At 37.5% G+C, this 24,613-nt stretch overlaps 1 protein-coding gene across 1 annotated transcript in view; it reads right to left on the bottom strand.

Annotated features, from left to right (window-relative positions):
• Trpc4 (transient receptor potential cation channel subfamily C member 4) overlaps positions 1-24,613 on the bottom strand; it is a 196,125-nt gene that overhangs the window by 85,900 nt on the left and 85,612 nt on the right. Inside the window, exon 3 of the mRNA XM_048341466.1 lies at positions 15,544-16,062. Within this exon, the coding sequence (XP_048197423.1) occupies positions 15,544-16,062 (519 nt within the window). The remainder of the gene's footprint in view (positions 1-15,543; positions 16,063-24,613) is intronic.

The following is a 24,613-nucleotide window of genomic DNA, read 5'->3' as shown; positions in this document are numbered from 1 at the left end:
CTGGGCAGAAAAGTCTACAGGAGTCCAGTGAGCAGAAGAAGCTGGGTGTGGTGGCATGTACCTGTTATTCCAGCTACCATAGGGAACAATAAACAGGAAACCTGTGGTTCAGGTATAGCTTAGGCAGGAAGTGAGACCCTAATTTAAAATAACGAATAAAAGGGCTGGGAATATGGCCTAGAGCCCAGAGTGTTTGCCTCGTATACATGAGGCCCTGGGTTCGAAGCCTCAGCACCACATATACAGAAAATGGCCAGAAGTGGCGCTGTGGCTCAAGTGGCAAAGTGCTAGCCTTGAGCAAAAAAGAAGCCAGGGACAGTGCTCAGGCCCTGAGTTCATGGCCTGGCAAAAAAAAAAAAAAAAAGAAAAAGAAAAAGAAAAGAATAAAAAGAAGGGATAGACGAATGAAGAGGGAAAGAAGGGGAAAATTCAGTTAAGAATCCAATGCATGTCTTTGAAAATGAAGGACAGTGATGGGAATGCTACTGAGGGGAGGGATGGGTGACAATGTTGAAAAGCGTGAAATTGATCATGCTATCTTGTATTCATAAACTTCTGTGTTAAAAAGTCACGCCTCTGTACAACTACATAAAGATAATTTTTAAAAAATAAAAAGTAAATAAAAAAGGGCTGGAGTCAAAATTCAGCAGTAGAGCACTTGCCTCATAGGCATGAGGCCTTGAGATCAAATTCAGTACCATGAAAAAAAAAAACATGAAAACCGGTTCACTACAAGAAGACTCATTATAATTTAATAGTATCTCAGCTTCCTGGCACTGAAACTTTAATCATATGAGCAAAGCTATATAGATAACAGTATCACCAACGTTTGGCAGTACATATACAAATCAAGTTATATAATGAATAAAACTGAAAATCAGTATTATTAAAAAGTTTCATTTAATGTAAGAACCAATAATTAATGACCTAAGTATTTCATTAAAAAGTTGAAAGAAACTTAGAAAAAATATAGCTTTTATATTATTTACTTAAATATTATTTCAGTAATATTCTCCTTGTAGATTTACCAGTGGTACATATATGGGGTGGGGATGGACGGTGGAAAGGCTTTGTCTTTTCTCCTCAACAATGGTTGTCACCTGTGACACAAAATTCCTTAGAAGGAGTGTCATTGAAGCAGTGTAAAGATTGATTTGGAGGAAAAAGAATGACAGCAATTCCACAAACATATTAGGGACCATAGAACCTGTGTCAGTGCAATGACAGATGCTAACTGTAGCAAAGTAAAACGCACAATTCTTATCTTCAAAGATCTTGCAGTCTCATGATGACTAGAGACTTAAAACAATGACTTATAATGCAATGAGGTAACTGTACTTGCTCTAGAAATAGAAGAGGGAGAGACAAGAGGGCCTCAGAGAGGAAAGGTGAGGACATTTTGAAGACAGAGCCTTAACATCTTCATGAAATAGCCAGAGGAAATGGCTGCAATTCATCCAATGAAACAAGAAGAAAATGCAGTGTAGTAGCAAGCAGGAAAGCACAGTACATGGAGAAAACACAGGCATCAGGAACTATGCAATACAAACTGCAAGTCAAAAAGTAGAATAAAAATAAATCATGAATAGACAAATAAATAAAGAAAAGGATGACAAAAATCATCTTTGGATATAAGAGTTGAGAAAAGAGTAAAGAAACTATTTTTATATATTTAAATCATGATAAAATATCTTTTACAAAACTTCTGGTAGAATTTTCCATCTTATTTTTTTTAAATAAACTTTACATTTTCCTTTTCTCAAATCTCCATTTCATCCTCACTCCTATGGTTAATTCTTTAGCACCTGCCCTGTGTTAAGAATATATTCAAAGTATTGGATTTCTGCCGATAAACAGGCAAAAAAGACACAAGGGGAGGATGAACAATAAGTAAACATAAGAATAAATTAATTTTGTTCTATAAGGACTATAAAGAATAAATTGTGATATAACTGAATGAGTGGGTATAAAGGATATAGAAAAAGAACACTAATTAGATTGAATTTTCGGCAAGTGTTTACCAACTAGATTATATCATGAGTTGAGAGCTAATAAAGGAGCCATGTACACAGGACAGGCAAAGGCAAGAGATGGAGTAGATGTAACGAAGTGGGAAATGACCCTTTGGAGCATACTAAAGGCATTCTCTGTGTTCCAGTACCTCTTTTTCTTTTCTTCCATGAATCTTCCAGTAACATCCCTTCCCCAAAGCCCTTTTCCTAATATCTTTCCCTCAAGGCCATTTAATTTTTCAGGAAACGTCTCCTTACTTAAGCAAAGCTAGGAGACATTTTTTTTTCTGTGCTCACAAAGTAACTCTAGAAGACCCTATGTTATTATCTGAGCAAGAATAAATTTCCAGATGCTGGAAGAAATAGGAACTTGGCTTCCAGCTTGCTTTCCTCTCATTTTTCTAACCTTGAACATTGCCATGGAATGAAAACTCTGCAATCACTTGCAGAGTTGCCTTTTACAAAGAGGAAACATCTCTGGGGCTATAGGACTGCTCCTGGCCAGAGCCCCTACCCCTCTCCACCAGATTCTTCCTGAGTCCACTCCCAACAAGGTCTCCAGCTTCATTCCAGATGTTTAAGAGAAGAATCTAGAAAGAGGGTGAAAAGAGGCTCCAGGTTTACCTGTCCTAGTACTACCTGGGAAGAATCATGGTGCTTAGAGAATGGCACAGCTAAAGAACCATGTCCACTATTTAACACAGAATGGCTGTATGGAAAATGACAAGGAAGCTTTTGCAAAACTGCAAGGGAGCTGACAACTTGGCAGGTGGAGGAAGGTAGAATTGTGGGGGAGAAGGTCTTGGCTCCCCTCCTTCTAGGGTAGCAGAGAACCTGTCTCACAAAACTGAAAGAAAAAGGGGAGAGTATAATGCAAAGAATAAAAACACAGTCTCACATGGTTATTATTCTTGTTCCATCCCAGAAGCCCTCTGCAAACACACAGCTTCAGAACTAAGCCTGTGTCATACATCACGAAATCACAGCACAGGCAGCGTCAGTCCTACAGAACTGTACTATAGATTTCAAGTTCCAAGAACTCAAACATACAATTATTAACCTCTACCTAGGAAAAATGGACTTAATGTCGTCAAAGCCATCTGAGGAGGAATGATAAGTAAAAGTGTTGCCTTGGGTGCTGGGCACTTGTGTCTTATGCCTGTAATATCCTAGCTACTTAGAAAGCTGAGGTGTGAGGATCATGGTTTAAAGCCAGCCCAGGCAGGAAAATCCATGAGACTCTTATATCAAATAAATCACCAAAAAGTGGGACGCGAGGCTGTGGCTCAAGTGGCATAGTGCATGTCTTGAGTAAAAAAGTAGAGAGAACACCTTGAGTTAAAGGCAAGTCTTATTACTTGCACACACACACACACACACACATATGCATGCATGCAAGATTCCTCTTGGGTGCACACATCATAAGGAACCTCACTCAATTTGGTGGGTTTCTATTATAACTACCCATAGTTTTCTGAGAGCGACACAGTGTTTCATTAATTTCTTAAAGACAACCTACTGGGTTTTTGCAATTTTCCAGGGAATACAGAATGGGATAAATTTAAACCTCAAAAAAAAAAAAAACCCAAACCCTCTCAGTTCTTAATTCTGTTTAGTGACAAGGAAAATATAGGTCACAGAATAACAACCACAGAAAAAATTGTCCTGAAATTTATATGAGAAATGTTGATGTAGGAAAAAAAATACACAAAAGAAATGGTACTCCATTGGTGCTAAACTAAGTGATTGTATCAGCATAATGGAAACTGGCTGATCTAACTCTTGCTCGTCAGTCATCATGGAATCAGAAGTACCAGTTAATATAAAAACACAAATCATCTGAATCCAGGGGAAGGTATCCAATAAACGGTGGGATAATGGGATTTTTTCAAAGATACTATCATTAGCTTACTATCATTTTTAGTTTATGCTTGTAACAAATAAAGCCTGCATTGAGAAGAGTTACTTTTACACATTTGTCTGCAATGAATATATTCACCTCTTTGACCATAAATTTCTCCTCTATTTTGTATTTGTATACAATAGACAGCATACAATATGCAGCATACAATATAAGTGATATTTTGTAGCTAGCTTACAAATACTATCTGACATTGGTGTTTTCTAAAATAAGTATTTAATCAGTGCTGTTTAGACAAGAGAAATTCATATGTAATAATTTGGACACATATAATTTCCCATGTATCTTGTGAAGGAAAGTAAAAGCACTCTCATTCAGTATTAGGAGGAAGTGGTTATATGCCAGTTAATTAGCTGTAAAGAAATCTCATGGGGATTGAATTTCAAGCTTTAAAAACTTAGTGGTAAATGAAATGCCTAATGACCTGTCACTATTCTATCAGCTGACTGACAAGTCTGGAACAGGCATTTGCTTCCTGCATTACACAGTGGCAGGCCCTGAAATGTTTGGTCCCCAGGAGCTGAGATGGAGCATCATAGAATCGGTGGACCATGATGCCTTTGCCTAGCAACAGCAGGTGAGTGAAGTTTATGGACGCTGAGCAAAGAGAGGTAGGGACTCATGCCTTGGTCAGTGAGTACCCTCTGCAGAACAGCAAGAGAGGAAATTAAACTAGAAGGCTGCTTTCTCTCCTGAATATTTAGACCACTCAGTACAGTTTTGTATATGAAAACCCAAAGATCTGCCTTGCATTTCTGTCAGTGTGACTATGATAGCAGGTCATGATTCTGAGCTAGAACAGTCAGGTCCAAGGGCAAACAGATATAAGGCCTAAGATACATTTTAAAATGCAGGTCAGAAGGACAAGTGGATAATTCATAATGCAAATTGATTTTGAAAACCTATCCTGGGAAAAGCTGGAGAAGAGCCAACTTCAGAGGTTGGAATAAAATTAATGCAATTATACTCTTTGGTAACAATGTAGATCCTAATATAGAATGCACCGTAAGAAGGATACACTTTTTGATATTCAAAATGGTAATGTAACCCAGGGGCACAGATGAATATTGATCACAAACATTAACATATTAAATGATGAAGCCAGACTTGCTGCTGCTAATTGAAGTGACACACTTATACAGCCACTTTCCTGAGTGTGCTTATCTTTGTGTGTTAGAGGTCTGTGAAGTGGCAGACCCCTAATGGAAAATACAACAGTAACAATTATAATTGCCATTCTTTTATGAGCAAACATGCCAAGAGTTATATTAAACTCTGGATTTTCATTATGATCATTGCAGAGTCACCATTTTAGCTGAGAAAAGAGAAATGCAAAGGATAATTTGTCTAACACTATATCCCTGCTTCAAAGAGGAAAAGGAAAGTAGTTTTAATTCATAAACTTCAGTTTTTTTTATAACAATTCTTTTCTTATTCATCTTTTCTTCTTTTCTCCTCCCCACTCCTCTCATTTTTCATTTATTCTTTTCTTTCTCTCTTTCTGTCTTTCTCTCTCTCTCCCTTACTTTCCCTTTCCCTTTCCTTCCTTCCTTCCTTCCTTCCTTCCTTCCTTCCTTCCTTCCTTCCTTCCTTCCTTCCTTCCTTCCTTCCTCTTTCTTTGTTTCTTTTGCCATTTCTGACATTTGGACTGTAATCTTTGCCTTCTTCTTCCTCTTCTTCTTCTTCTTCTTCTTCTTCTTCTTCTTCTTCTTCTTCTTCTTCTTCTTCTTCTTCTTCTTCTTCTTCTTCTTCTTCTTCTTCTTCTTCTTCTTCTGCTTTTTTTGCCAATCCTTGAACTCAGGGCCTGAGCACTGTCCCTGGCTTCCTTTTGCTCAAGGCTAGTACTCTACCAGTTGAGCCACAGCACCCCTTCTGGCTTTTTCTGTTTATGTGGTGATGAGGAATTGAACCAAGGGTTTTATGCATGCTAGACAAGCACTCTATCATTAAGCCACATTTCCCAGTCCTGCCCTCTTCTTTTCTTGTGTGCTCCAAGCTAATGCTCTATCACTTGAGCCATACCACTTCCAAGCTTACTGCTGGCTAATTGGAAATAAGAGTCTCACAACTTTTCTTCCAGACCTAGCTTCAAATCTTGATCCACATATCTCAGCTTAGATAGCTCAGAGTAGCCCAGATTACAGGCATGGGCAAGCATTGCTGTGTTTATGATAGTTATTTTCAATCACAGAAGAGAAGCTATCACGTATCAGTGAAACAAAATTCTCCCGGAAGTTCTTACATGATCAGATGATCAAAAATACCCTTGGAAGTAGATACAGCTAGAGTACAGGATGAGATTAACATCATTCTAGAGCCATACAAAATCATCTATACAAAATCATCATCCATATGAAATCATTTGTACAGGCAGATGGCCAATGAGAAGGGTATTTTTCCTGCCCTACTATGTAGCAAATGATTTTTACAGCCTGACTAAGATGAGGAAAATGAAATAAAGCAAAGGTCATTGGTCATGACTTGGGGTATAAAGGTCTATGGATGAGATAGTATAAATGTAATTGTAGCATTTGGATTGGTATGAAACACAGACTACAGGCAGTAAGTATGGGTGCTCAGAGGGCCTCGGGAGGATGCATGCATGCAATAGTGTGTTCTATGCTCTGTGTGGTAATAACTGTGGTGGTTTGCCCAAACTGAGGGGTGCCTTGGGATAAAGGAATGGAAAAGTGCTCCCTGGATCTGCATTTGCTAAAGATCACAACAAAGGCAGAAAGTTTTAGTAGTGTTGTGGGCAACGTATGGGAAGAGTTAAAGCAACAGGCAAGGTGTTCAACCAGATCAACAAAATATGAAAACTAACGATAAGTACAAAAATCAATAGCAATAAAGCATTTGGTTGCTGATAGGCTAAATAGAAAACAGATTAAGGGAAGGCTTCCTAGAGAAAGTGATATCTGAGGAAACATTTATTTGAGGGACATCAATAATTTCAAAATAGTTCAAGATATAAACAGGTTATAATAATAGGTAAGAAACATTAGATATGACGCAAGTAGCCCAGTATGAGATAACTAAATAAACCAAGCTCAGGTAAAGTGACTAACACCTTTAATTGCATAAATGACTCAAAGGTAACTCAGAAGAATCATTGCATATGGAAGATAATTACCATAGCAACGATGTCTCTCTCTTCTCTTGAGAATTTTCTCTTGGATATACTTTATGTAAGGTTTTTTTTTTTTTTTTTTATGTCCTGGAGACATCAAAGTACCCAAACTGTCCACATTCTCATGTGGCATATCCTGGGCACAAGAAAGCATAACAGGTATGATTTAGAATCTTCAGATTTAAACAAGAGTAAAACAGAAGAATAAGAAAACAACAACAAAACAGGTCAGGTGCTGGTGGCTCACACCCGTAATCCTAACCACTCAGGAGGCTGAGATCTGAGGATCACAGTTCAAAGCCAGCTTGGGAAGAAAGCCTGTGGCACTCTTAACTCTTATTAACCATCAGAAAACTGGAGGTAGCACTGTGGCTCAAGTGGTAGAGTGCTAGCCTTGAGCTGACAAACTCAGGGACAGCACCCAGGCCCAGAGTTCAAGCTCCATAACTGACAAAAAAAAAACACACAAAAAAACTCAGACAAGCAAGGTTTAATGAAGGTCAGCCCTTCCATGTAATTGGTAGCCAGTGTAAAGCTGTCTGGTGGCTGCCAAACAGGTAGCTGAATCCAGTGGCTCTAAAGTCTTTGTTCACCAAGTTCACCAATCCCTTCACAAACTTTGATTCAGCAGCCAACAGCAATCTATCCCTGGTGTCTCTGTGAATTTTCAGAGGATGGTAATAGATATAATAGATATACCTATATAAGCTGTATGGTATGCTAAACATATACATATGTTTCAAGATGCTATGTGTAAAGTTGCTACATACAAAATCATATACACATATATAAACATTAATATATTAAACATATCTATATATTTATTATAGACATATATGTATACATAGAAAAATATATGGAACGATAATTTTATGTATGTGATATATATGTGATGTGTATGCACACACACACACACACACACACACACACACACACACACACACTTGCTATTTTCCCTCAACTACCATCGAAATCCCAAAATGACATTTCACTGGGAATTTCACTAGGTCAACTTCAGGTTGAAAATTTAAGTGACACTTAAAAGTCTTTGGCTCATTTTAAATAGGAAATTTGTGCTATAAGAAGTTTGGTTTTAAACTATTTTTATTTAAAAGTGATTACTGATTTTTAAATACACTTTCAGTTCAAAACCAGTTTGCATGTGAGAAACTACTGGTAAAGAGTTTCGTTTTCCTTCATTTTTCTAATCATCCCCTTTGGTTATTCCCTGCTGTCCCTGTTCTTGATTTTGGTATCCTGTGTCGTATATGTGTGTATCTGATTGGGGGAAGGAAAGGAGAATGACAAAATGGTGAGACAATGGACAAACCAATGTAACAGTGATACTCACAAAGGCATTATGTTGGAAAATGAACTTTACAACTTGTCAGGGAGGGGTGGGGGAGGAGAGAAAGTGAGAAAAAAGTGAGGGAGAGAGTAACAATGTTGGACAAGAATTGTACTCATTACTTACTTATGTAACTGTACCCTTGCTGTACACCATCCTTACAATAAGATAATGATAAAAAGAACTTAATTCTAGCCTCTACCCAAAAAAGAAAAGAAATAATTTCTAAAACAACCAAGAAAGCCTATGAAAGACTAATGAATAAAAGTCTAGGAAACTGAAAGGAAACAAAATTTCCTTTGTTTTGTTCTGAATTCACTAATCCATGGCTTTTCTCATGGCCTACCTAACCTTCTGGGGCTCTCCTTTCTGTGGAGTTAGGGCTCTCCTTTTGCTGTGTTTTAGTCTCCTTCAACAGTAGTATTATTTCTCCAGCATGGAACTTTGAATAAACCAAAGCACATAATATAAAATTTGGGACTTCTAAAGAAGCTTCAGAAAGCTGTACTCTTGAATTTTGGAAACAATCCAATTCACCATGCTAGGAAAGGCATCCAATTGCCATACATACATTCACATTTTCTCATCCAACATGGAAAGTGGACTTGTGGCTCCAGTGGTAAAGTATTAGTATTGAGCAAGAAAATTTAAACAGGAGTGTCAGGCCTTGAGCTCAATCCTCAGTCCTAGCATAAGATGAGATAAACATATTAAAAAAATTGAGTAGAGGGGCTGCTTAAAAGCTGATTCTCTTGTTCTTCAGCTATTCCATTAACTTATAAGGAAAATCCTATTTAACATCACATTTTAAAATAAAGGCTACAGAACTACTGACAAATATTTGTGAAAGAATAAAGAAGGAAATTAAAAATACACAGATTAAAGATAATAAGAATGGAGGAAAGGGGCTGGGAATATGGCTTAGCGGTAGAGTGTTCTCCTTGCATGCATGAAACCTTAGGTTCTATACCTCGTCACCACATAAACAGAAAAGGCTGGAAGTGGAGCTGTGGCTCAAGTGGTAGAGTGCTAGCCTTGAGCAAAAAGGAAGCCAGGGACAGTGCTCAGGCTCTGAGTCCAAGCCCCAGGACTGGAAAAAAAAAAAGAGTGGAGGAAAAATCCACTGAGGCCAGGAGCTGGTGGTTTATGCCTGTAGTCCTAGGTACTCAGGAGGTTGAGATCTGAGGGTCAGCCTGGGCAGGAAAGTTCATGAAACTCTTATCTTCAATTAACCACCCAAAAGCCAGGAGTGGTGGTGTGGCTCTAGTGGTAAAGCATTAGCTTTGAGTAAAATAACTCAGGGACAGAACACACACACACACACACACACACACACACACACACACACAGAGAGAGAGAGAGAGAGAGAGAGAGAGAGAGAGAGAGAGAGAGAGAGAGAGAGAGAGAGAGAGAGATGGAGACATCCAAGCAACATCCTTCCGGACAAGGATATATTCAAAATCAATTCCTCAAGTGAGACATGAGAGATATGTCTGACAGGAGAGGACTCCAAGACGGATCAATGCTGAAGATATTTTAAATGAAATGGAAGCAGAGCCTCATCTGTGCATATAATTTAGGCACAAAGATGACATTCGAAAAGCAAGAGTATGATGAAGGGAAATGGCTTGGTTCGGTAAGTTTTATCCCACTTTGATCACCAGTTGGTATGTATAAAACATTAGAGAATACACTTCATTGTCAGGAGACAGTTTGACTATTTGCAAATGAGGGTGTGAATTATATGGTTTTTAGAACTCTATCAAGTTTTCTATCCATGAAAAAAGAATTAGTTGAACTTTACTGCACCACTGGCACAAAGCAAGGGGCTGAGAATGATGAACAGAGGCATTAACCAGTTGTTGACCATGGGCAATAATCCAGCTCAGACCAGTATAATTTGGAAAAGAAAAAGAGGGATTTTAGTAACCATGATAGGTTTGAAGTGCAACCTGAAGCTGGAAAGAACACTCAATATTTTTTTGGCTTTTATTTTCTCAACTCTACCAGCTACAAGAGCGGGAAGGATCCTTGACTTTTAGCTCTCTTTTCATGCACAGGTGTTCAGTCTTAAATCAGGATGGGCGAAAGGCTTGTTTCAGCAGGGCATGACAGATGCCAGCTGTGAGGACATAAAATTTTTTAAAAAGATAGTAAGAGTGAATTAAGAATAGTATTAAGGGCTGAGGATATGGCCTAGTGGCAAGAGTGCTTGCCTCGTATACATGAGGCCCAGGGTTCAATTCCCCAGCACCACATATACAGAAAATGGCCAGAAGTGGCGCTGTGGCTCAAGTGGCAGAGTGCTAGCCTTGAGCAAAGAGAAGCCAGGGACAGTGCTCAGGCCCTGAGTCCAAGCCCCAGGACTGGCTAAAAAAAAAAAAAAAAAAAAAAAAAGAATAGTATTAAAAGCATGCATATGCATGCCATTCACTATGTAGAAATAAATTCCATTCTGAATTTGAAATGTTGTAAAGAGACTGACTAGTGATGCTTCACTCAAAATGATGTCTTCCCCTCCTCAACAATATTATTCCACATCCAAACCGCTTTGTGTATGGATTAGTGAATTCACATTGCTGACAACCATGTTTAACGGAAGTTCAGTAAGATTTTCATGGTTAAAAAGTATTGAGGGAATGTCTCAAACTCTCCATTCATAGTCAGTGATCTGGGATCAGTGGGAATCATCTCGATGGTCACAAATTCTGTACTCACAAACATCATGCCAGAGACCCAAGGAACCAGTTCCTGATGTGCGCCATGTGTTCATTCCTTCCTCACGATCACCCAATCACAGTGGCAGAATTTGTTCTAAGCTTATGGCTCTATTGTTCTGATTTTTTTTTCAGGTTCCCTAGTTTTGTGAGTTTGATGGAGATGTGGTGCTCACTCCGAACCCTCCTCAAGGTACATTCCCTGGCTCAGCTCAGCATAGTAATAAAAGTGTTAGGAGTTAAACACACACGGAATGCCTTTAAAAAAATAAAAAAAGAAAGAAAGATAAAGGAGTCAAAGTTTTTGGATTTAAGTTCTGAATTCGCACCCTGGTCCAAACAGTGAACAGAGTGAAATTGAAAGGTACTTAGCACCCTGTGACTCAGACTTCTCAAACAAAATGACAGTTCATGCTGCATAGATTTACTTGCCATTTGAAGAATACTAAACCATGTTAACAAACAAATATGGTGTTTAGCATATATTGCTTTAATATGCTACAAGATAATGATTTACCAGGAAATGACTGGTAGGTCTATTACATCACTAGTTTCGTGTGAATAGAAATAATGAGATTTTTCTTTCTGTGGTTGATGATCAGAAAATAACACACAAAATCATATTGTAATGAATATGCTATGCAATTAATGTAAAAACATTCTTTTGGAATAATATTGGAAAACTACTAGGTCACCTCTGCAATCAAATTCTGACAATATGAATTATTTTAAGATCTGAATTCATAAGGAAATGATTATGTGATTAATCTAAACATGGCAATTTAATCAAGCAAAAAAAATCGTAGGAAACTGTTGAGAACTGTGAATATTTGTAACTTCTTTCAGTTATATTCACTACTGAACACCTTCTAAATGTTAGGTACTGCTGTGGTCAAGATAGGTGTGCTCCTAACCAGGAGATGGAGAGGGAGGAGGTGTGAGAATACAACTCATTTACCTCAGAGAGTGTGCACAAGGGTTTTCTGCCTAGAATGCTCCTCAATGAAGTAAAATGAGATGAGCTGTAAAGAATGACCAGAACTTGGCCAACATCAAGATTAATGAGAAGGCATTCCAAACGCATGAAGAAAGGATCTGAGGGTAAACTTCATATTAGTTTCAAATAACCCAGGGAAATTTGTGGCAATGATTTGTAAGGCAAGACAGCTATGGTAAAGCAAAATTAATATAGGACATAATCTTAGTAGAAAAATTTAAAACAACTATCTTCATTTTTTTCTTGATCTTTGTATACTGGGATTTGAAGAACTCTACCACTTAAGCCACAACCTAAGCTCTTTTTGCTTAGTTATTTTTCAGTGAGCATCTGGTATTTACCTAGGCCAGACTTGACCTGGGATCTTCACACACACACACACACACACACACACACACACACACACACACACACACACACACATCCCTCCTGTATATCTAAGATTATAAGTGTGAGCCACTGCTCTTGGCTAAATCAAACATTATGAAGTCAATACTTTCTGAGTGATCTTGAAATATGTTTATGAAAGATAACTTTTGGTATCCAAGGACATATATGAGAGATAATTCTTATTCTTGATCTTTTCATAATGCTATAAGCCATACAGTGTTACTTTGCTAGGAGAAAATTACCACCCTCAGGGAAATATGTTCTTTGATATAGAGTGAAAGAGTTGCCAGCACAACTGTGTAAATTTTTTTTTTTTATTTTCTCCATGGACATCTCTAAGGATGAAAGGAAGAAATGCAAATGTGATGGGCTTTAAAAATGTGTCTTTTTCAGAAGTTATGAATTGTTACATATGTTTAGCTGACCTTTTTACTATCTTTTACTTGTTAGCTACCTTATACTCCTAGTTCCTATCACCCTCCCAAATCACATTAGTAAAGAAGTTTAAACCTCATATTAGCAAAAAGGTTCCAAGCACCTCAAAAGTAGTATTCAAAATAATCAAGTGGCTTCTGTTAGGTTGTCACTACATAACTATGAGTTAATTTGTGATTTTCTGTCCAGTAAGATTTGAAGGTGAGTTAACTTTGTATATTCACAAAGTATACAAAAGAACTGAAGGAAAAAAAAATAACAAAAACAAGCATTAAGCAGGGGTGAACATTTTCTTAAGTTGAGAACAAAACAGAAAACAATAAATGTTTAAGGATTGTCTTCTCATACTCTATGTTTTCTAAGAGAAGAGATCAGAGAGAGAGAGAGAGAGAGAGAGAGAGAGAGAGAGAGAGGGAGAGAGAGAGAGAGAGGAATCACGATGTAGAACCAAATACCTAGCCTATTGTCTAGATTGTATTCCATAAAATGTATGTTGAAATATGGCGCAATTAATGGGTGTAGAAATTAAACAATGAATGAAGTACATGAAAATGAACTACAGGTACAAATTTAAATAAAAATAAAGATGTGGTAAGTTCATATTAAGGTTTCTATCTTGCATTCCTTTTGGGTAGGTTGATTGATGTCACTGGGTCACTGGTAACATTCCATTATAAGAATGTAGGAAAGGAATTTGTGAGGGCTTTTTTTCCTAAGCTTGTATGAGTCATTGCAACCAATGTCAAGGTTAAATCAGTGATGATGGCCTGAACAAACTCAATACAGGCAATAATAACATTGAGCTGACCCACTTCCAGTGGATGAGGAGTGTAACAAGCAAAGCAATCTCTTTTGTGGCTGGGAATTTTGTCTCATTCTAAGATAATACCAATAGTGAATGAATAGATGATAAGAATCATTTGCAATTTTGTGTCATTTCTTTGAATAACCCCCCCCCCCAAAGAAATCCCACGAAAGAAAATCACAACACTATGGTAACAATGGATCTTTAAGAAGATCTGGTGCAAATTCGGGGGCTACAGCATTGATCTTACCTCATGTAATTCACGACAAACACACACACACACACACAATGAATTTTTATTTTATATTTAGTCCTTTGGTAGTGCTGTTTTGAACTCAGTATCTTACACTTTCTAGGCAAGCACTTTAGTACATGAGCCCCAACCAAGCTCCATAATATGTATAATCATTAATCTATTTATTTAATCTATTCATCTTATAATGATATGTTAATATTTAAGCAGGCAAATATGTTGCTTATTACTATGCAGATCACTAAATTAATAATTTAATATAGATACATTAACATACAACTATAAGATAAATTGGTGAAATTGATATTAAACCACATTAAAATGGTTCTAGCTCCTATGACAGTTCTTTGAGTCTTAAACCTAGACAAGGAACTAATATTCTTTGAATAGACTCAAATTATAATATGAGTTTTAGGGTCAGAAGAAATGCAAATACACACACTTACACAAAAAGGAAATTGTTTTCTACACTGCTAAGGAAAACCTCAGAGTGTTAGGTTCCTATGATTACTGGATCATCTCAACTGGTCAAAATATTACAGGAAAAGCTGAAGGAATTAAATCAGGCACCTTGAGTGGGGAGTCTTTAGTGAGTAGCAGCAGACAAAGCCCTCAGGACTGATATGGAGTCATCAAGATTAAGTTCTGAAGAGCTCAGTGCACTTCAAAATTCATGAGTCTCCTTCACTTTTTCTTTATCTTATAAAGCTTTTCAACTATTGTTCCATCATAATTACTAGCTATCAATATGTTCTGGAGAAAGAGATAAATAGTCTTTGGAGAACTCAAGCACAATTGTGGCAGCAGCACCAAACAACAATGCTAAATGGTAAATGTTACATGGACTGTGCTTCCTTGCTTAGTAGTACAGATCTATGTAAATGTTATTGGAAATATAACTCCTCATTCTTGACAAAACGAGATGAAACACAATGTGAAGAAAGTTTGACCAGATTCTGTTGGTTTACTAAAGATTTTCCCTTTATAAATAAAGAAAATTTAACATGCCTTTAAAAATACAATACCTTATAATATGTTAAGGATCCTTCACATACATCTACACAGTTTAACTGTCTATGGCTATGTGAAGAAAAAGAGTTCAAATCTGTGTGTGTGTACACATATGTATATGTACACACACTTGAAATATATTTATATATGCATATTACAAATGTTAATTCTTTTAAGTAGATGAGAAAGCTCCAAGATTTATGTGTAAGCACCTAAAGTTATAACAATTAAAATGGCCCTCAGAACTTTCTGTGTAAATATGCTAGAATTCAGTTGGTTTCAATTTTATCATGTTAATGTGTGCGCCTTAATAGAGATACTAAAACCTCATTACCAACAAAACCCTTATTACTACTCTTGAATGTGAAGATAATAACTCATCTTCTGAACAGTGGCCATCCCCCACTTATAAGGGCACAGAAATGCTGTGAAATCCCACACTGATCTCGTGAGGGGCAGATTTCTTTCCTGGGGACTAGTCAGGCTTGAGCGCATTTTGACGGAGTTAGTCTACCCCCACTCACCTCTTTTTGGCGGTACTTAATGGCTAATTTTAGTCTTGCGAGATCATTTCCACTTTGTTCTTCAATCAGACTATTGTCGTCTCGGTAATTGAGAATGATTTCCAGTTCTCTGGAGCTTCTGGTCTGATCCAACAGGTCCTTGGCAAATTGTTTGCACTGTCTGGACAGCTCCTCATACTCTGACTTGAACTCATTTTCTACCTTGCTCAGTTCCTGAAGCTCCCAGCTCAGCTGAAAGGCTGTGAGGAAGGGGTCTTCACTGGACAGGGCGATGAGAGAAGGACTGGCCAAGGCCTTGTAGATGTTGAGGCGGGACCGGGAGTGGCGGAGGCTGTCCACGTCTGAACTGGAGACACATTCCACGCAGTTACAACGGACCTCGTGGGGTCGGGGCACGGAGACGCCTTTTTGGACCAAAAGTTTTATTATCTCATAATTATTTGTATGAGCTGCCAAAATGATTGGTGTAATGTCCGGTGTGAATTCGGAGAACTGCTTATCGAGAAGTATGGGAGGCACCTAGTTAAAAAAAAAAACAGAAAAAGAAAAAGAAAAGAAAAGAAAGGAAGGAAGAAAGAAAACAAGGATGATGAATATTTATTCAGTTGTTCAAGCCTGGAATTTCAAACAGTGTGCTATAGCATGGTTGAAGGCTCATAAATCTTCTGCCATTTTCGTTTTTTTTTTGCAAGAGAGACATATCCTTATATGTATTTTTTTAAACCCAAGAAAATGGAAGAGGAAAGAACTTTCGAATGTAATGACATATTATTAATCTGAATCGTGGCATTAATTTTTTGTCTTTTCCTTTTCATGTGGACTTGAGTTTGAACTCTGGGCTTTAAGCTTCTAGTCAGGTGGTATTGGGCACTCTTAGCACTCCCCCTCCTTTTAATTTTCTTTGGTTATTCAAATAGGAAGCTATTATCAAACTGCAATCTTTTGTACCTATCTCTCCTGAGTAGTTGAGATCAAACAAGTACACCCCATACCTGGCCTATTGATGAAGATAGGGTCTTACTAACTTTCCCTCCAGGTTGTCTTCAAAATACAATCTTCTTGTCTACCTTCCAAGAAGCTTGGATGACATGCATGAGCAACTGTGCTCCTAGCCCTTGAAATTTAATAATAGGTCCTTAGAAACTTTTTAATAGTGTGTGTGTGTGTGTGTGTGTGTGTGTGTGTGTGTGTGTGTGTGTGTGCTGGGATGAGGACTTGATTTCAGGGCCTGCTAGCTTTTTGCTCAAGGCTGGCCCAGAAGGGGCTTTCTCGGACCTTTCTACTCAGACTAGCTTCAAATGGTGATGCTCCTCCCTTAGCCTCCTCAGTCGCTAGGATTATAGGCATGAGCCACCAGTGCCACCTCTCCCTTCTTTTTTTTTAAACTGACAATCTGCTGTTCTTTCCCAGAGATGTCATTTTCTTAATAATCAAAATTACATTAGTAACCAGTTGAGTTGTTTTAAACCAGAGGTCTTCCTTGGGCTCTTGCTTTTCATTCCTTGATAATGCTTGGCTTGTTTGTTATTACTGTGTTCAGTTTCTGTTTTCCTCACAAGCAGCCTAATAATTACAAGCAGCAGTGGAAATAAGCAGGCTTTCCTTCTGCATCTACCTCCTTCTGTTATAATTCCCAGGTGGGAAAGATGCTCCATTGCTAACAAACAACCTAACCGAATAAGCTGTAAATATGTACTATTAATGTCATGCATGGATATTATATAATTTTAATTACTTTAGCTTAAATATGGTCTGAATTGAACATTGCAGGGCAGGATTAGTACTGTGAGATTGGATTTTTGTAAAGAGGTCAGCCTCCTCTTGGTCTAATTGCATATGCCTTTTCTACCTGAGGCTTTCTTTCCACTTTAGTGCTATGTGCTGATGTAGCACCAGGCTCTCTAGACAAGATGCCAGACTCATGATTTTCAACTTGTCTTCTTCTAGAACTGTGAGCAAAATAAAACCTCTTTTCCAGTTCTTACCTAGTCTCTTGTATTTTTTTACAGCAACACAAAATCACTAAGAAAATCTCCTTATATCATTTTTTAAATTAATTAATTTATTTATTGTCAAAATGATGTACAGAGGGGTTACAGCTTCATATGTAAGCCCGTGAGTACATTTCTTATCAAATATTTTACCTCCTCCCTCATTTTTCTCCCAGCTTCCCACCTTCCTCCCTCTCCAATTCCCTCCCCCAACTCGAGTTGTACAGTTGATTTATAGCATATTGTCTTCTAAGTATTGCTGTTGAATTGGTTTGCCTTCCACCCCTCGTCTCTCCATTTTGATGTTCTCCTTCCCTTTCCTAGTTATGATAAACATATATACAATACCCAGGGTACTAAAGGCAGTTACAGTGACATCAGAGGTAAAACCATAGGGAAGAAAGACAAAAGAAAAAGGCTTAATTTCACATGGCATGTCCTTATATTCTTCTATATTAAAAGATATGTTTTTCTCTTTGGCAATCACTACGGATCCATGAATTTTTTTCCTTAATTTTAGAAAATACATTGTGATTATTACCATAATGATTTATTTTTATGACTTATTGAGGAATCATATATATATATAGCAAAATTCAAAAATATTAGCACACATATTAGATAAATACTAAGAATTAATATTGTATATATACATATACATACACACGTGTCTATTTTTGGTACTGGGGACTTAACTCAATTTTGCTGTAGATGATGTTAAGAAAATGAGGTGCGGGCTGGGGATATAGCCTAGTGGCAAGAGTGCCTGCCTCGGATACACGAGGCCCTAGGTTCGATTCCCCAGCACCACATATACAGAAAAAATGGCCAGAAGCGGCGCTGTGGCTCAAGTGGCAGAGTGCTAGCCTTGAGCGGGAAGAAGCCAGGGACAGTGCTCAGGCCCTGAGTCCAAGGCCCAGGACTGGCCAAAAAAAAAAAAAAAAAAAAAAGAAAATGAGGTGCATACCACATTTTGGAGAGTTATTCAGCCTTAAAAACGCTTGCAGGAAAGTAGATACAACAGAACTTTCACTTGAAACAAAATAATCCAGAAATGGAAACACATACATTCAATATGTTCTTGCATATGTGAAATTCAGCTAGAATGTAAAGATGTAACAGTAGAAAGGGTGCTCTGGGTGACAAGGAGAAGGGCCAGTGGATGGGGGGGGGGGGAAGGGTGACAAGGGAGGATAATGAAGTGCTTGGATATTATCAAGGTACACATTGGCTCACGTCTATAATCCTAGCTACTCAGGAGACCGAGATCTGAGGATCACAGTTCAAAGCCAGCCATGACAGGAAAGTCTGTGAAACTCTTATCTCCAATTAACTACTGCAAACTGGAAGTATAGCTGGGGCTCAAAAGGGTAGAGCACTAGCCTTGAGCAGAAAATCTTCAGGACAATACACAGGCCCTGAGTTCAAGTCTCATAACAAAATGTATGTTGAATACATGCATAATAATATCATAATGAAGCCCACTATTATGTACAATGAAAGATACAAAGGCAAACCCAAACAGAAAGAGTTGTTATTAAGTTCCCCAAAACAAATCCTTAAAAGTCGGCCCCTTTAATAAATGGGGCAAAGACTTAAGGAGAGACTTTTCTGAAGAGGAAAGGATAATGGCCAAGAGGCACATGAAAAAGTACTCAACAACACTGGACATAAAGAAATGAAAATCAAAACAACATTGAGATTCCACCTCTCCCCAGTGATAATGTCCATTATCAGGAAAACTAATAACAACAGATGATGGTGGGGATGTGGCCAAAAAGGAACACTACTACACTGTTGGTGGGAATGCAAACTTGTTCAACCACTCTGTAAAGCAGTGTGGGGGTTCCTCAAAAGGCTAAACATAGAGCTTCCCTATGACCCAGGAGCCCCGCTTTGGGGCATTTACCCAAAGGATTACAAGCAAGACCACACTAAAGCTACCAGCACAATTATGTTCATCACAGCACAATTTACCATCATGAAAATATGGAACCAACCCAGATGCCCCTCAGTGGATGAATGGATGAAGAAAATGTGGTATACATACACAATGGCATTCAATGACTCTATCAGAAAGAATGACATTGTCCCATTTGTAAGGAAATGGAAAGACTTAGAAAACATCGTATTAAGTGAAGTGAGCCAGACTCAAAGAAACATAGACTCTATGGTTTCCCTCATTAGTAATAATTTATGCACATCTAGGATAGTCCTAAAAGAAGACCACAATAACTCAATAGCTAGTACATATGAACACATAAGATGATGCTAAGCGAAATGAACTCTAAGTAATGGAAATAAGTGGTTTATTATTGTTGTTATTATTTTCAACATACCATGTGAAACTATGTCTTTTTCTTTTGTATTTCTTTCCCATGGTTTTACCTCTGATGTCACTGTAACTGACTTTGGTACACTGTGTATTGTATATACATTTATTAGAACTAGGGAAGGGAAGGGGAACATCAAAATGGGGAGACAAAGGGTAAAAGGCAAACCAATGCAACAGCAATACTTAGAAGACAATATGCTGTAAACCAACTATACAACTGGGCGGGAAAGGGGGATGGAACTGTGGGGGAAGAGGTGGGAGAAAAATGAGAAAGAAGGTAACAATTTTATAAGAAAGTACTCACTGTCTTATGTATGACACTGTAACCCTGCTGTACATCACTTTGAAAATAAATTAATTAATAAAATAAAAAACAATATACTAAAAGTGTAAAAAGCCAAATATTTAGTAAGTAAAAATTACAATAAGATAATACTGATTTATTATAAAAAAGAAAGCATTTTTCCTAAAATTTTGTGTCCTAAGTGTACATATTTTGTGATAAAGTGTTAAGTGATGGGCAGGGAAGTCTCTAGGCTTCTTGTTTCCTCAGCACTGCACTTACCTAGAGAACATCCAGTGTGCAAACTCAGTTCCTGGTAAGAGCTACTATCTGCATCCTTTGTACCATAATTGCATCATGCCCTTCTTATTTATACATACTCACATGCCAATATGCTATGACTGCCTGCCTGCAGGATCTAGTACAGTAGTTCACTATCTAGTCTCAAAGCCTAGGTTATTAGGAAAGGGATACACTTTGGTGTGTTTACGTAAACACCATACTGTTCATACAAAAATAAAATAAAATTGTCAGGAATTTATCACCTTATATGTGTTTAAGTAAACACCATACTGCTCATACAAAAATAAAATAAAATTGTCATGAATTTATCACCATATATAATTATCATATCTACATCATATGTCAGGACTGTTACATGGACAGAATGTTTGTCCCTCTTCCCAACTGCTTTATTAATCCTCTGGTGTGACAGAGTGTAGAAGTTGGTCCTTTGGGAGATAATTAGGTTCAAAGAAGTCCCTATGACAGCATTCCTCCTAGGAGGAATGGCTTGGCATGGTGGTCAAAATTTATAATCCAAGCACTTGTGAGGCCAAGACAGTCTCTCAAGATTTAGGCCAACCCAGGCTGCATAGTGAGATCTCATCTCAAAAGATCAGAAAGGTCTAGGAGAACAGACTCAAATTGCTTTTCAACATTTGAGGACAATGAGAAGACAACTAGTTCGCTGAAAGATGTAACTGACTAGGTACGGAACTTGATAACTTAACTCTTGGACTTTTTTTTTAAAGTTTTATTATAAAACTGATGTACAGAGAGGTTACAGTTTCATACGTTAGGCATTGGATACATTTTTTGTACTGTTTGTTACCTTGTCCCTCATACCCCCCTCCCCCCTCTCCCTTTCCCCCCCTGAGGTGTTCAGTTCGCTTACACCATACAGTTTTGCAAGTATTGCTTTTGTTGTTGTTTCTCTTAATTTACCCTTTGTCTCTCAATTTTGGTATTCCCTCTCAATTTCCTAATTCTAATACCAGTATACACGGTTTCCAATATACTCAGATAAGATTACAGAGATAGTGTAGATACAATCCAAGAAGGTGATACAAGAACATCATCAACAGTATAAACTACAGATACACATGGGATGTTGAAAGTAGTTACAACTGTGATATAACAATCATTTCCATAAAATACCTTGAGAATGGTGAGAAATAGATGTCTCTGGCTAAGCAAAGTAGTATCCTGAAACCCAACAGAGGCCTGTTGCCTATATTGCATTACTACATGATTGCTCTGTCTTTTCTTCTAATACTTTATCCATGAGTAATTATGTAATACCTGTTTTTCTCAATCTTGCCATGACATATGTTACATTATTAACTGAGTCACTGTAATATCATAAATTAAGGTCATTGGTTAGATGAGGACCCCATTAACTCATCAGCTGATTGCTGATCTCAGAAGTCATCCACACACTTCACCTTGAAGTAACTGTCTCTTGTCTGAGTCACAGATTTCAAAATGTAGAGCAGATTTTCCTAAATATAGCCATCTCTTTGTCATTGGAATATATGCATTTGAACTACAAACACTCAAGTATAGAAGCTTTGGAGTCAAATTCATTCTGAAGAGACATTTATCAAAGTCTAATTCTTTCCCTTAAAGTTGAGACTTATTAATATAAATTGTATGGATATATAACATAAGTCATATGTTTATTAAAAATATACTCAAATAATATTGTCTTATGTATCCAATTCAAGATACTAAAAATATGAAGATCTGTAATGGAGCCTTTGTTTAATTGTGACAATCATTTAAAGCCAGTTATACGTAAAATAATATCTTTATAACATGAAATTTGTGACTTAAGTATCTTTAATACATCCCTGCTGATACCATAATATAGAAGTTTTAATGAAATCCACAATATTATTCTCATGTACTCCAGTAAAAATTTGGTAAACCTTAGCTGGGTGCTGTTGGCTCATGCTTGTAAACCTAGCTACTCAGAAGGCTGAGCTCTGAGGATCTCAGTTTGAGGCCAACCATGGGCAGAAAAGTCCCCATGAGACTCTTATCTCAAAAAAAAAAAAAGTGCAGCTGTGGCTCAAAGTATAAAGTGCTATCCATGAGCAAAAGAGCTCCAGTCTCCTGACTGAAAAAATAAAAGAAAAAGAAATTTGGTAAATCTTACAGTTTCCTTTTGCCTTAGCACTGATATCTTAATGTAATGTATCAAAACATGTTTTCTTTAAAAAGTATTATAAATACCAGCTTATCTCAAATGTGGATGGCTTGACTTTCTAATTGAGATCAAGATAACAAAGTTTTAGTTTAAAGTTATATTTAAAGATTTATTTAGATGGGTGTCTGTGTCTCATACCTGTAATTGTAGCTAATGAGGAGGCTGAGAACTGAGAATTGCCATTCAAAGTTAGCTTGGGCAAACAGAGAATTTTATTTCCAGATAACCAGCCAAAATCTGCAACTGGAGGTGTGGCACAAGTGGTAGAGTGCCTGGCTTGGGCGGAAAACACTAAAAGGCAATGAGTTTAAGTGTCGGTCCTGGCACACATATACATGCACATATACATGTACATGTATATATACATACATACAAATCATATAACTGAAATTTAGAAGCTAAATTTTTCTTATAAAAACATATATTTCTACATGAGCCACTTATGCAAAAACATGTGGCTACTACCTGAATAAATGGATGGATACAGTGGGTTACAATCATATCTACAACTTATCTCTATTATTTGAGAACTAAATTTTTGCTTTAAACACACAACAGCATATGAATTTTACTTATGGAGTCAAGAAACCTTCTGGTTCCTACCAGTTGGTAGGTTCACAATTGGTCTCTCAGAATAAAGATTCCTATACTGTCCACCATGAGTGAATGGTTACAACTCATACAAATCTATAGTTTGATCTGAAAGCTGATGAAGCCATGGTCTGGAAAATAATTATAAAAGTATCTTCAGAAGAATGAACCCTTTACATATAGTAGACTGTAGATCTGTGGCTGGTAAATACTCTGTGCTATATGAGCTCCTTTGAAATTGTGGACATCGATGGACCTTAATCCAGGAGGAAATAATATTTCTAAACAAATTACGTAGTATTTTTCTTTTCTTTTTCTTTTTTCTCTGCCAGTCCTGGGGCTTGAACTCTGGGCCTGAGCACTGTCCTTTGGCTTGCTTTTGCTCAAGGCTAGCACTCTTCCACTTGAGCCACAGTGCCACTTTCGCCTTTTTCTATTTATGTGGTACTGAGGAATCGAACCAAAGGCTTCATGCATGCTAGGCAAGCACTCTATTGCTAAGCCACATTCCCAGCCATATTACATAGTATTTTTGTGAGCTTAAAAATTTAAAGCTAAAAGATACTAAAAGACTTAGTACAAATATATTTCCCTACTGATGCACTCAAGGCAAAGATTGAAAGATGATCAAAGGAAGGCAATTAGACTAATTTCAAAATGATGATTGACATATAAACATCGGATGTAAGGTACTTCAGAGGTCCAATAAGAGCTGTTGATTTATATGATTGAATAAGACAATCACTGCCATCAGAATTGATTTCTTCCTGCATTCATAACCAAAGGGAGTTGGACATTCCACTTAGACGTTAGGAAAAGCAAAGATGTGACGTTTTGCCTCCTAGTTCCTAGGTATGCTTTCCTTTTTATCTAGCATACCTGTAAATTAAGCCCCTGAAGCCAATTAAATCGGAACTGGAGGAGATTGTTAACTGGGAAGCAGTAGCCATGGAGTTGATTTTTTAGGAGATGCAACAGAAAAGTTAGGAAAACTTCTTGGAATAAAAAAGAAAAGTTTTTAATTTTTAAAAAAATAATACACTTAGCTAGGTACTGGTAGTTCACACCTTTTATCTGAGCTACTCAGGAGGCCAACATCTGAAGATTTAGGTTCAAAGCCAGCCCAAGTCGGAAAGTCTGTAAGATTCTTATCTAATTAGGCACCTAAATGCCAGAAGTGAAGTAGGGTTTCAAGTGGCAGAGAGCCAGTCTTGAGTGGAAAAGTCCAGAGAAAGCACCAGTACTTGAATTCAAGCCTCAGTTGCAACACACACACACACACACACACACGTGCGCACACACACACACACATACCTCCCCAATATATTCATATTTACTGAAAGACAGAATATTTGATGAATATTGATACCAGGTAG

Source organism: Perognathus longimembris, chromosome 3 (genome assembly GCF_023159225.1).
Source record: "Perognathus longimembris pacificus isolate PPM17 chromosome 3, ASM2315922v1, whole genome shotgun sequence".
In the NCBI taxonomy this organism is placed as follows: domain Eukaryota; kingdom Metazoa; phylum Chordata; class Mammalia; order Rodentia; family Heteromyidae; genus Perognathus; species Perognathus longimembris.
The sequence above is the reverse complement of the archived record's forward strand: the minus strand, read 5'-3'. Positions and strand labels throughout refer to the sequence as shown.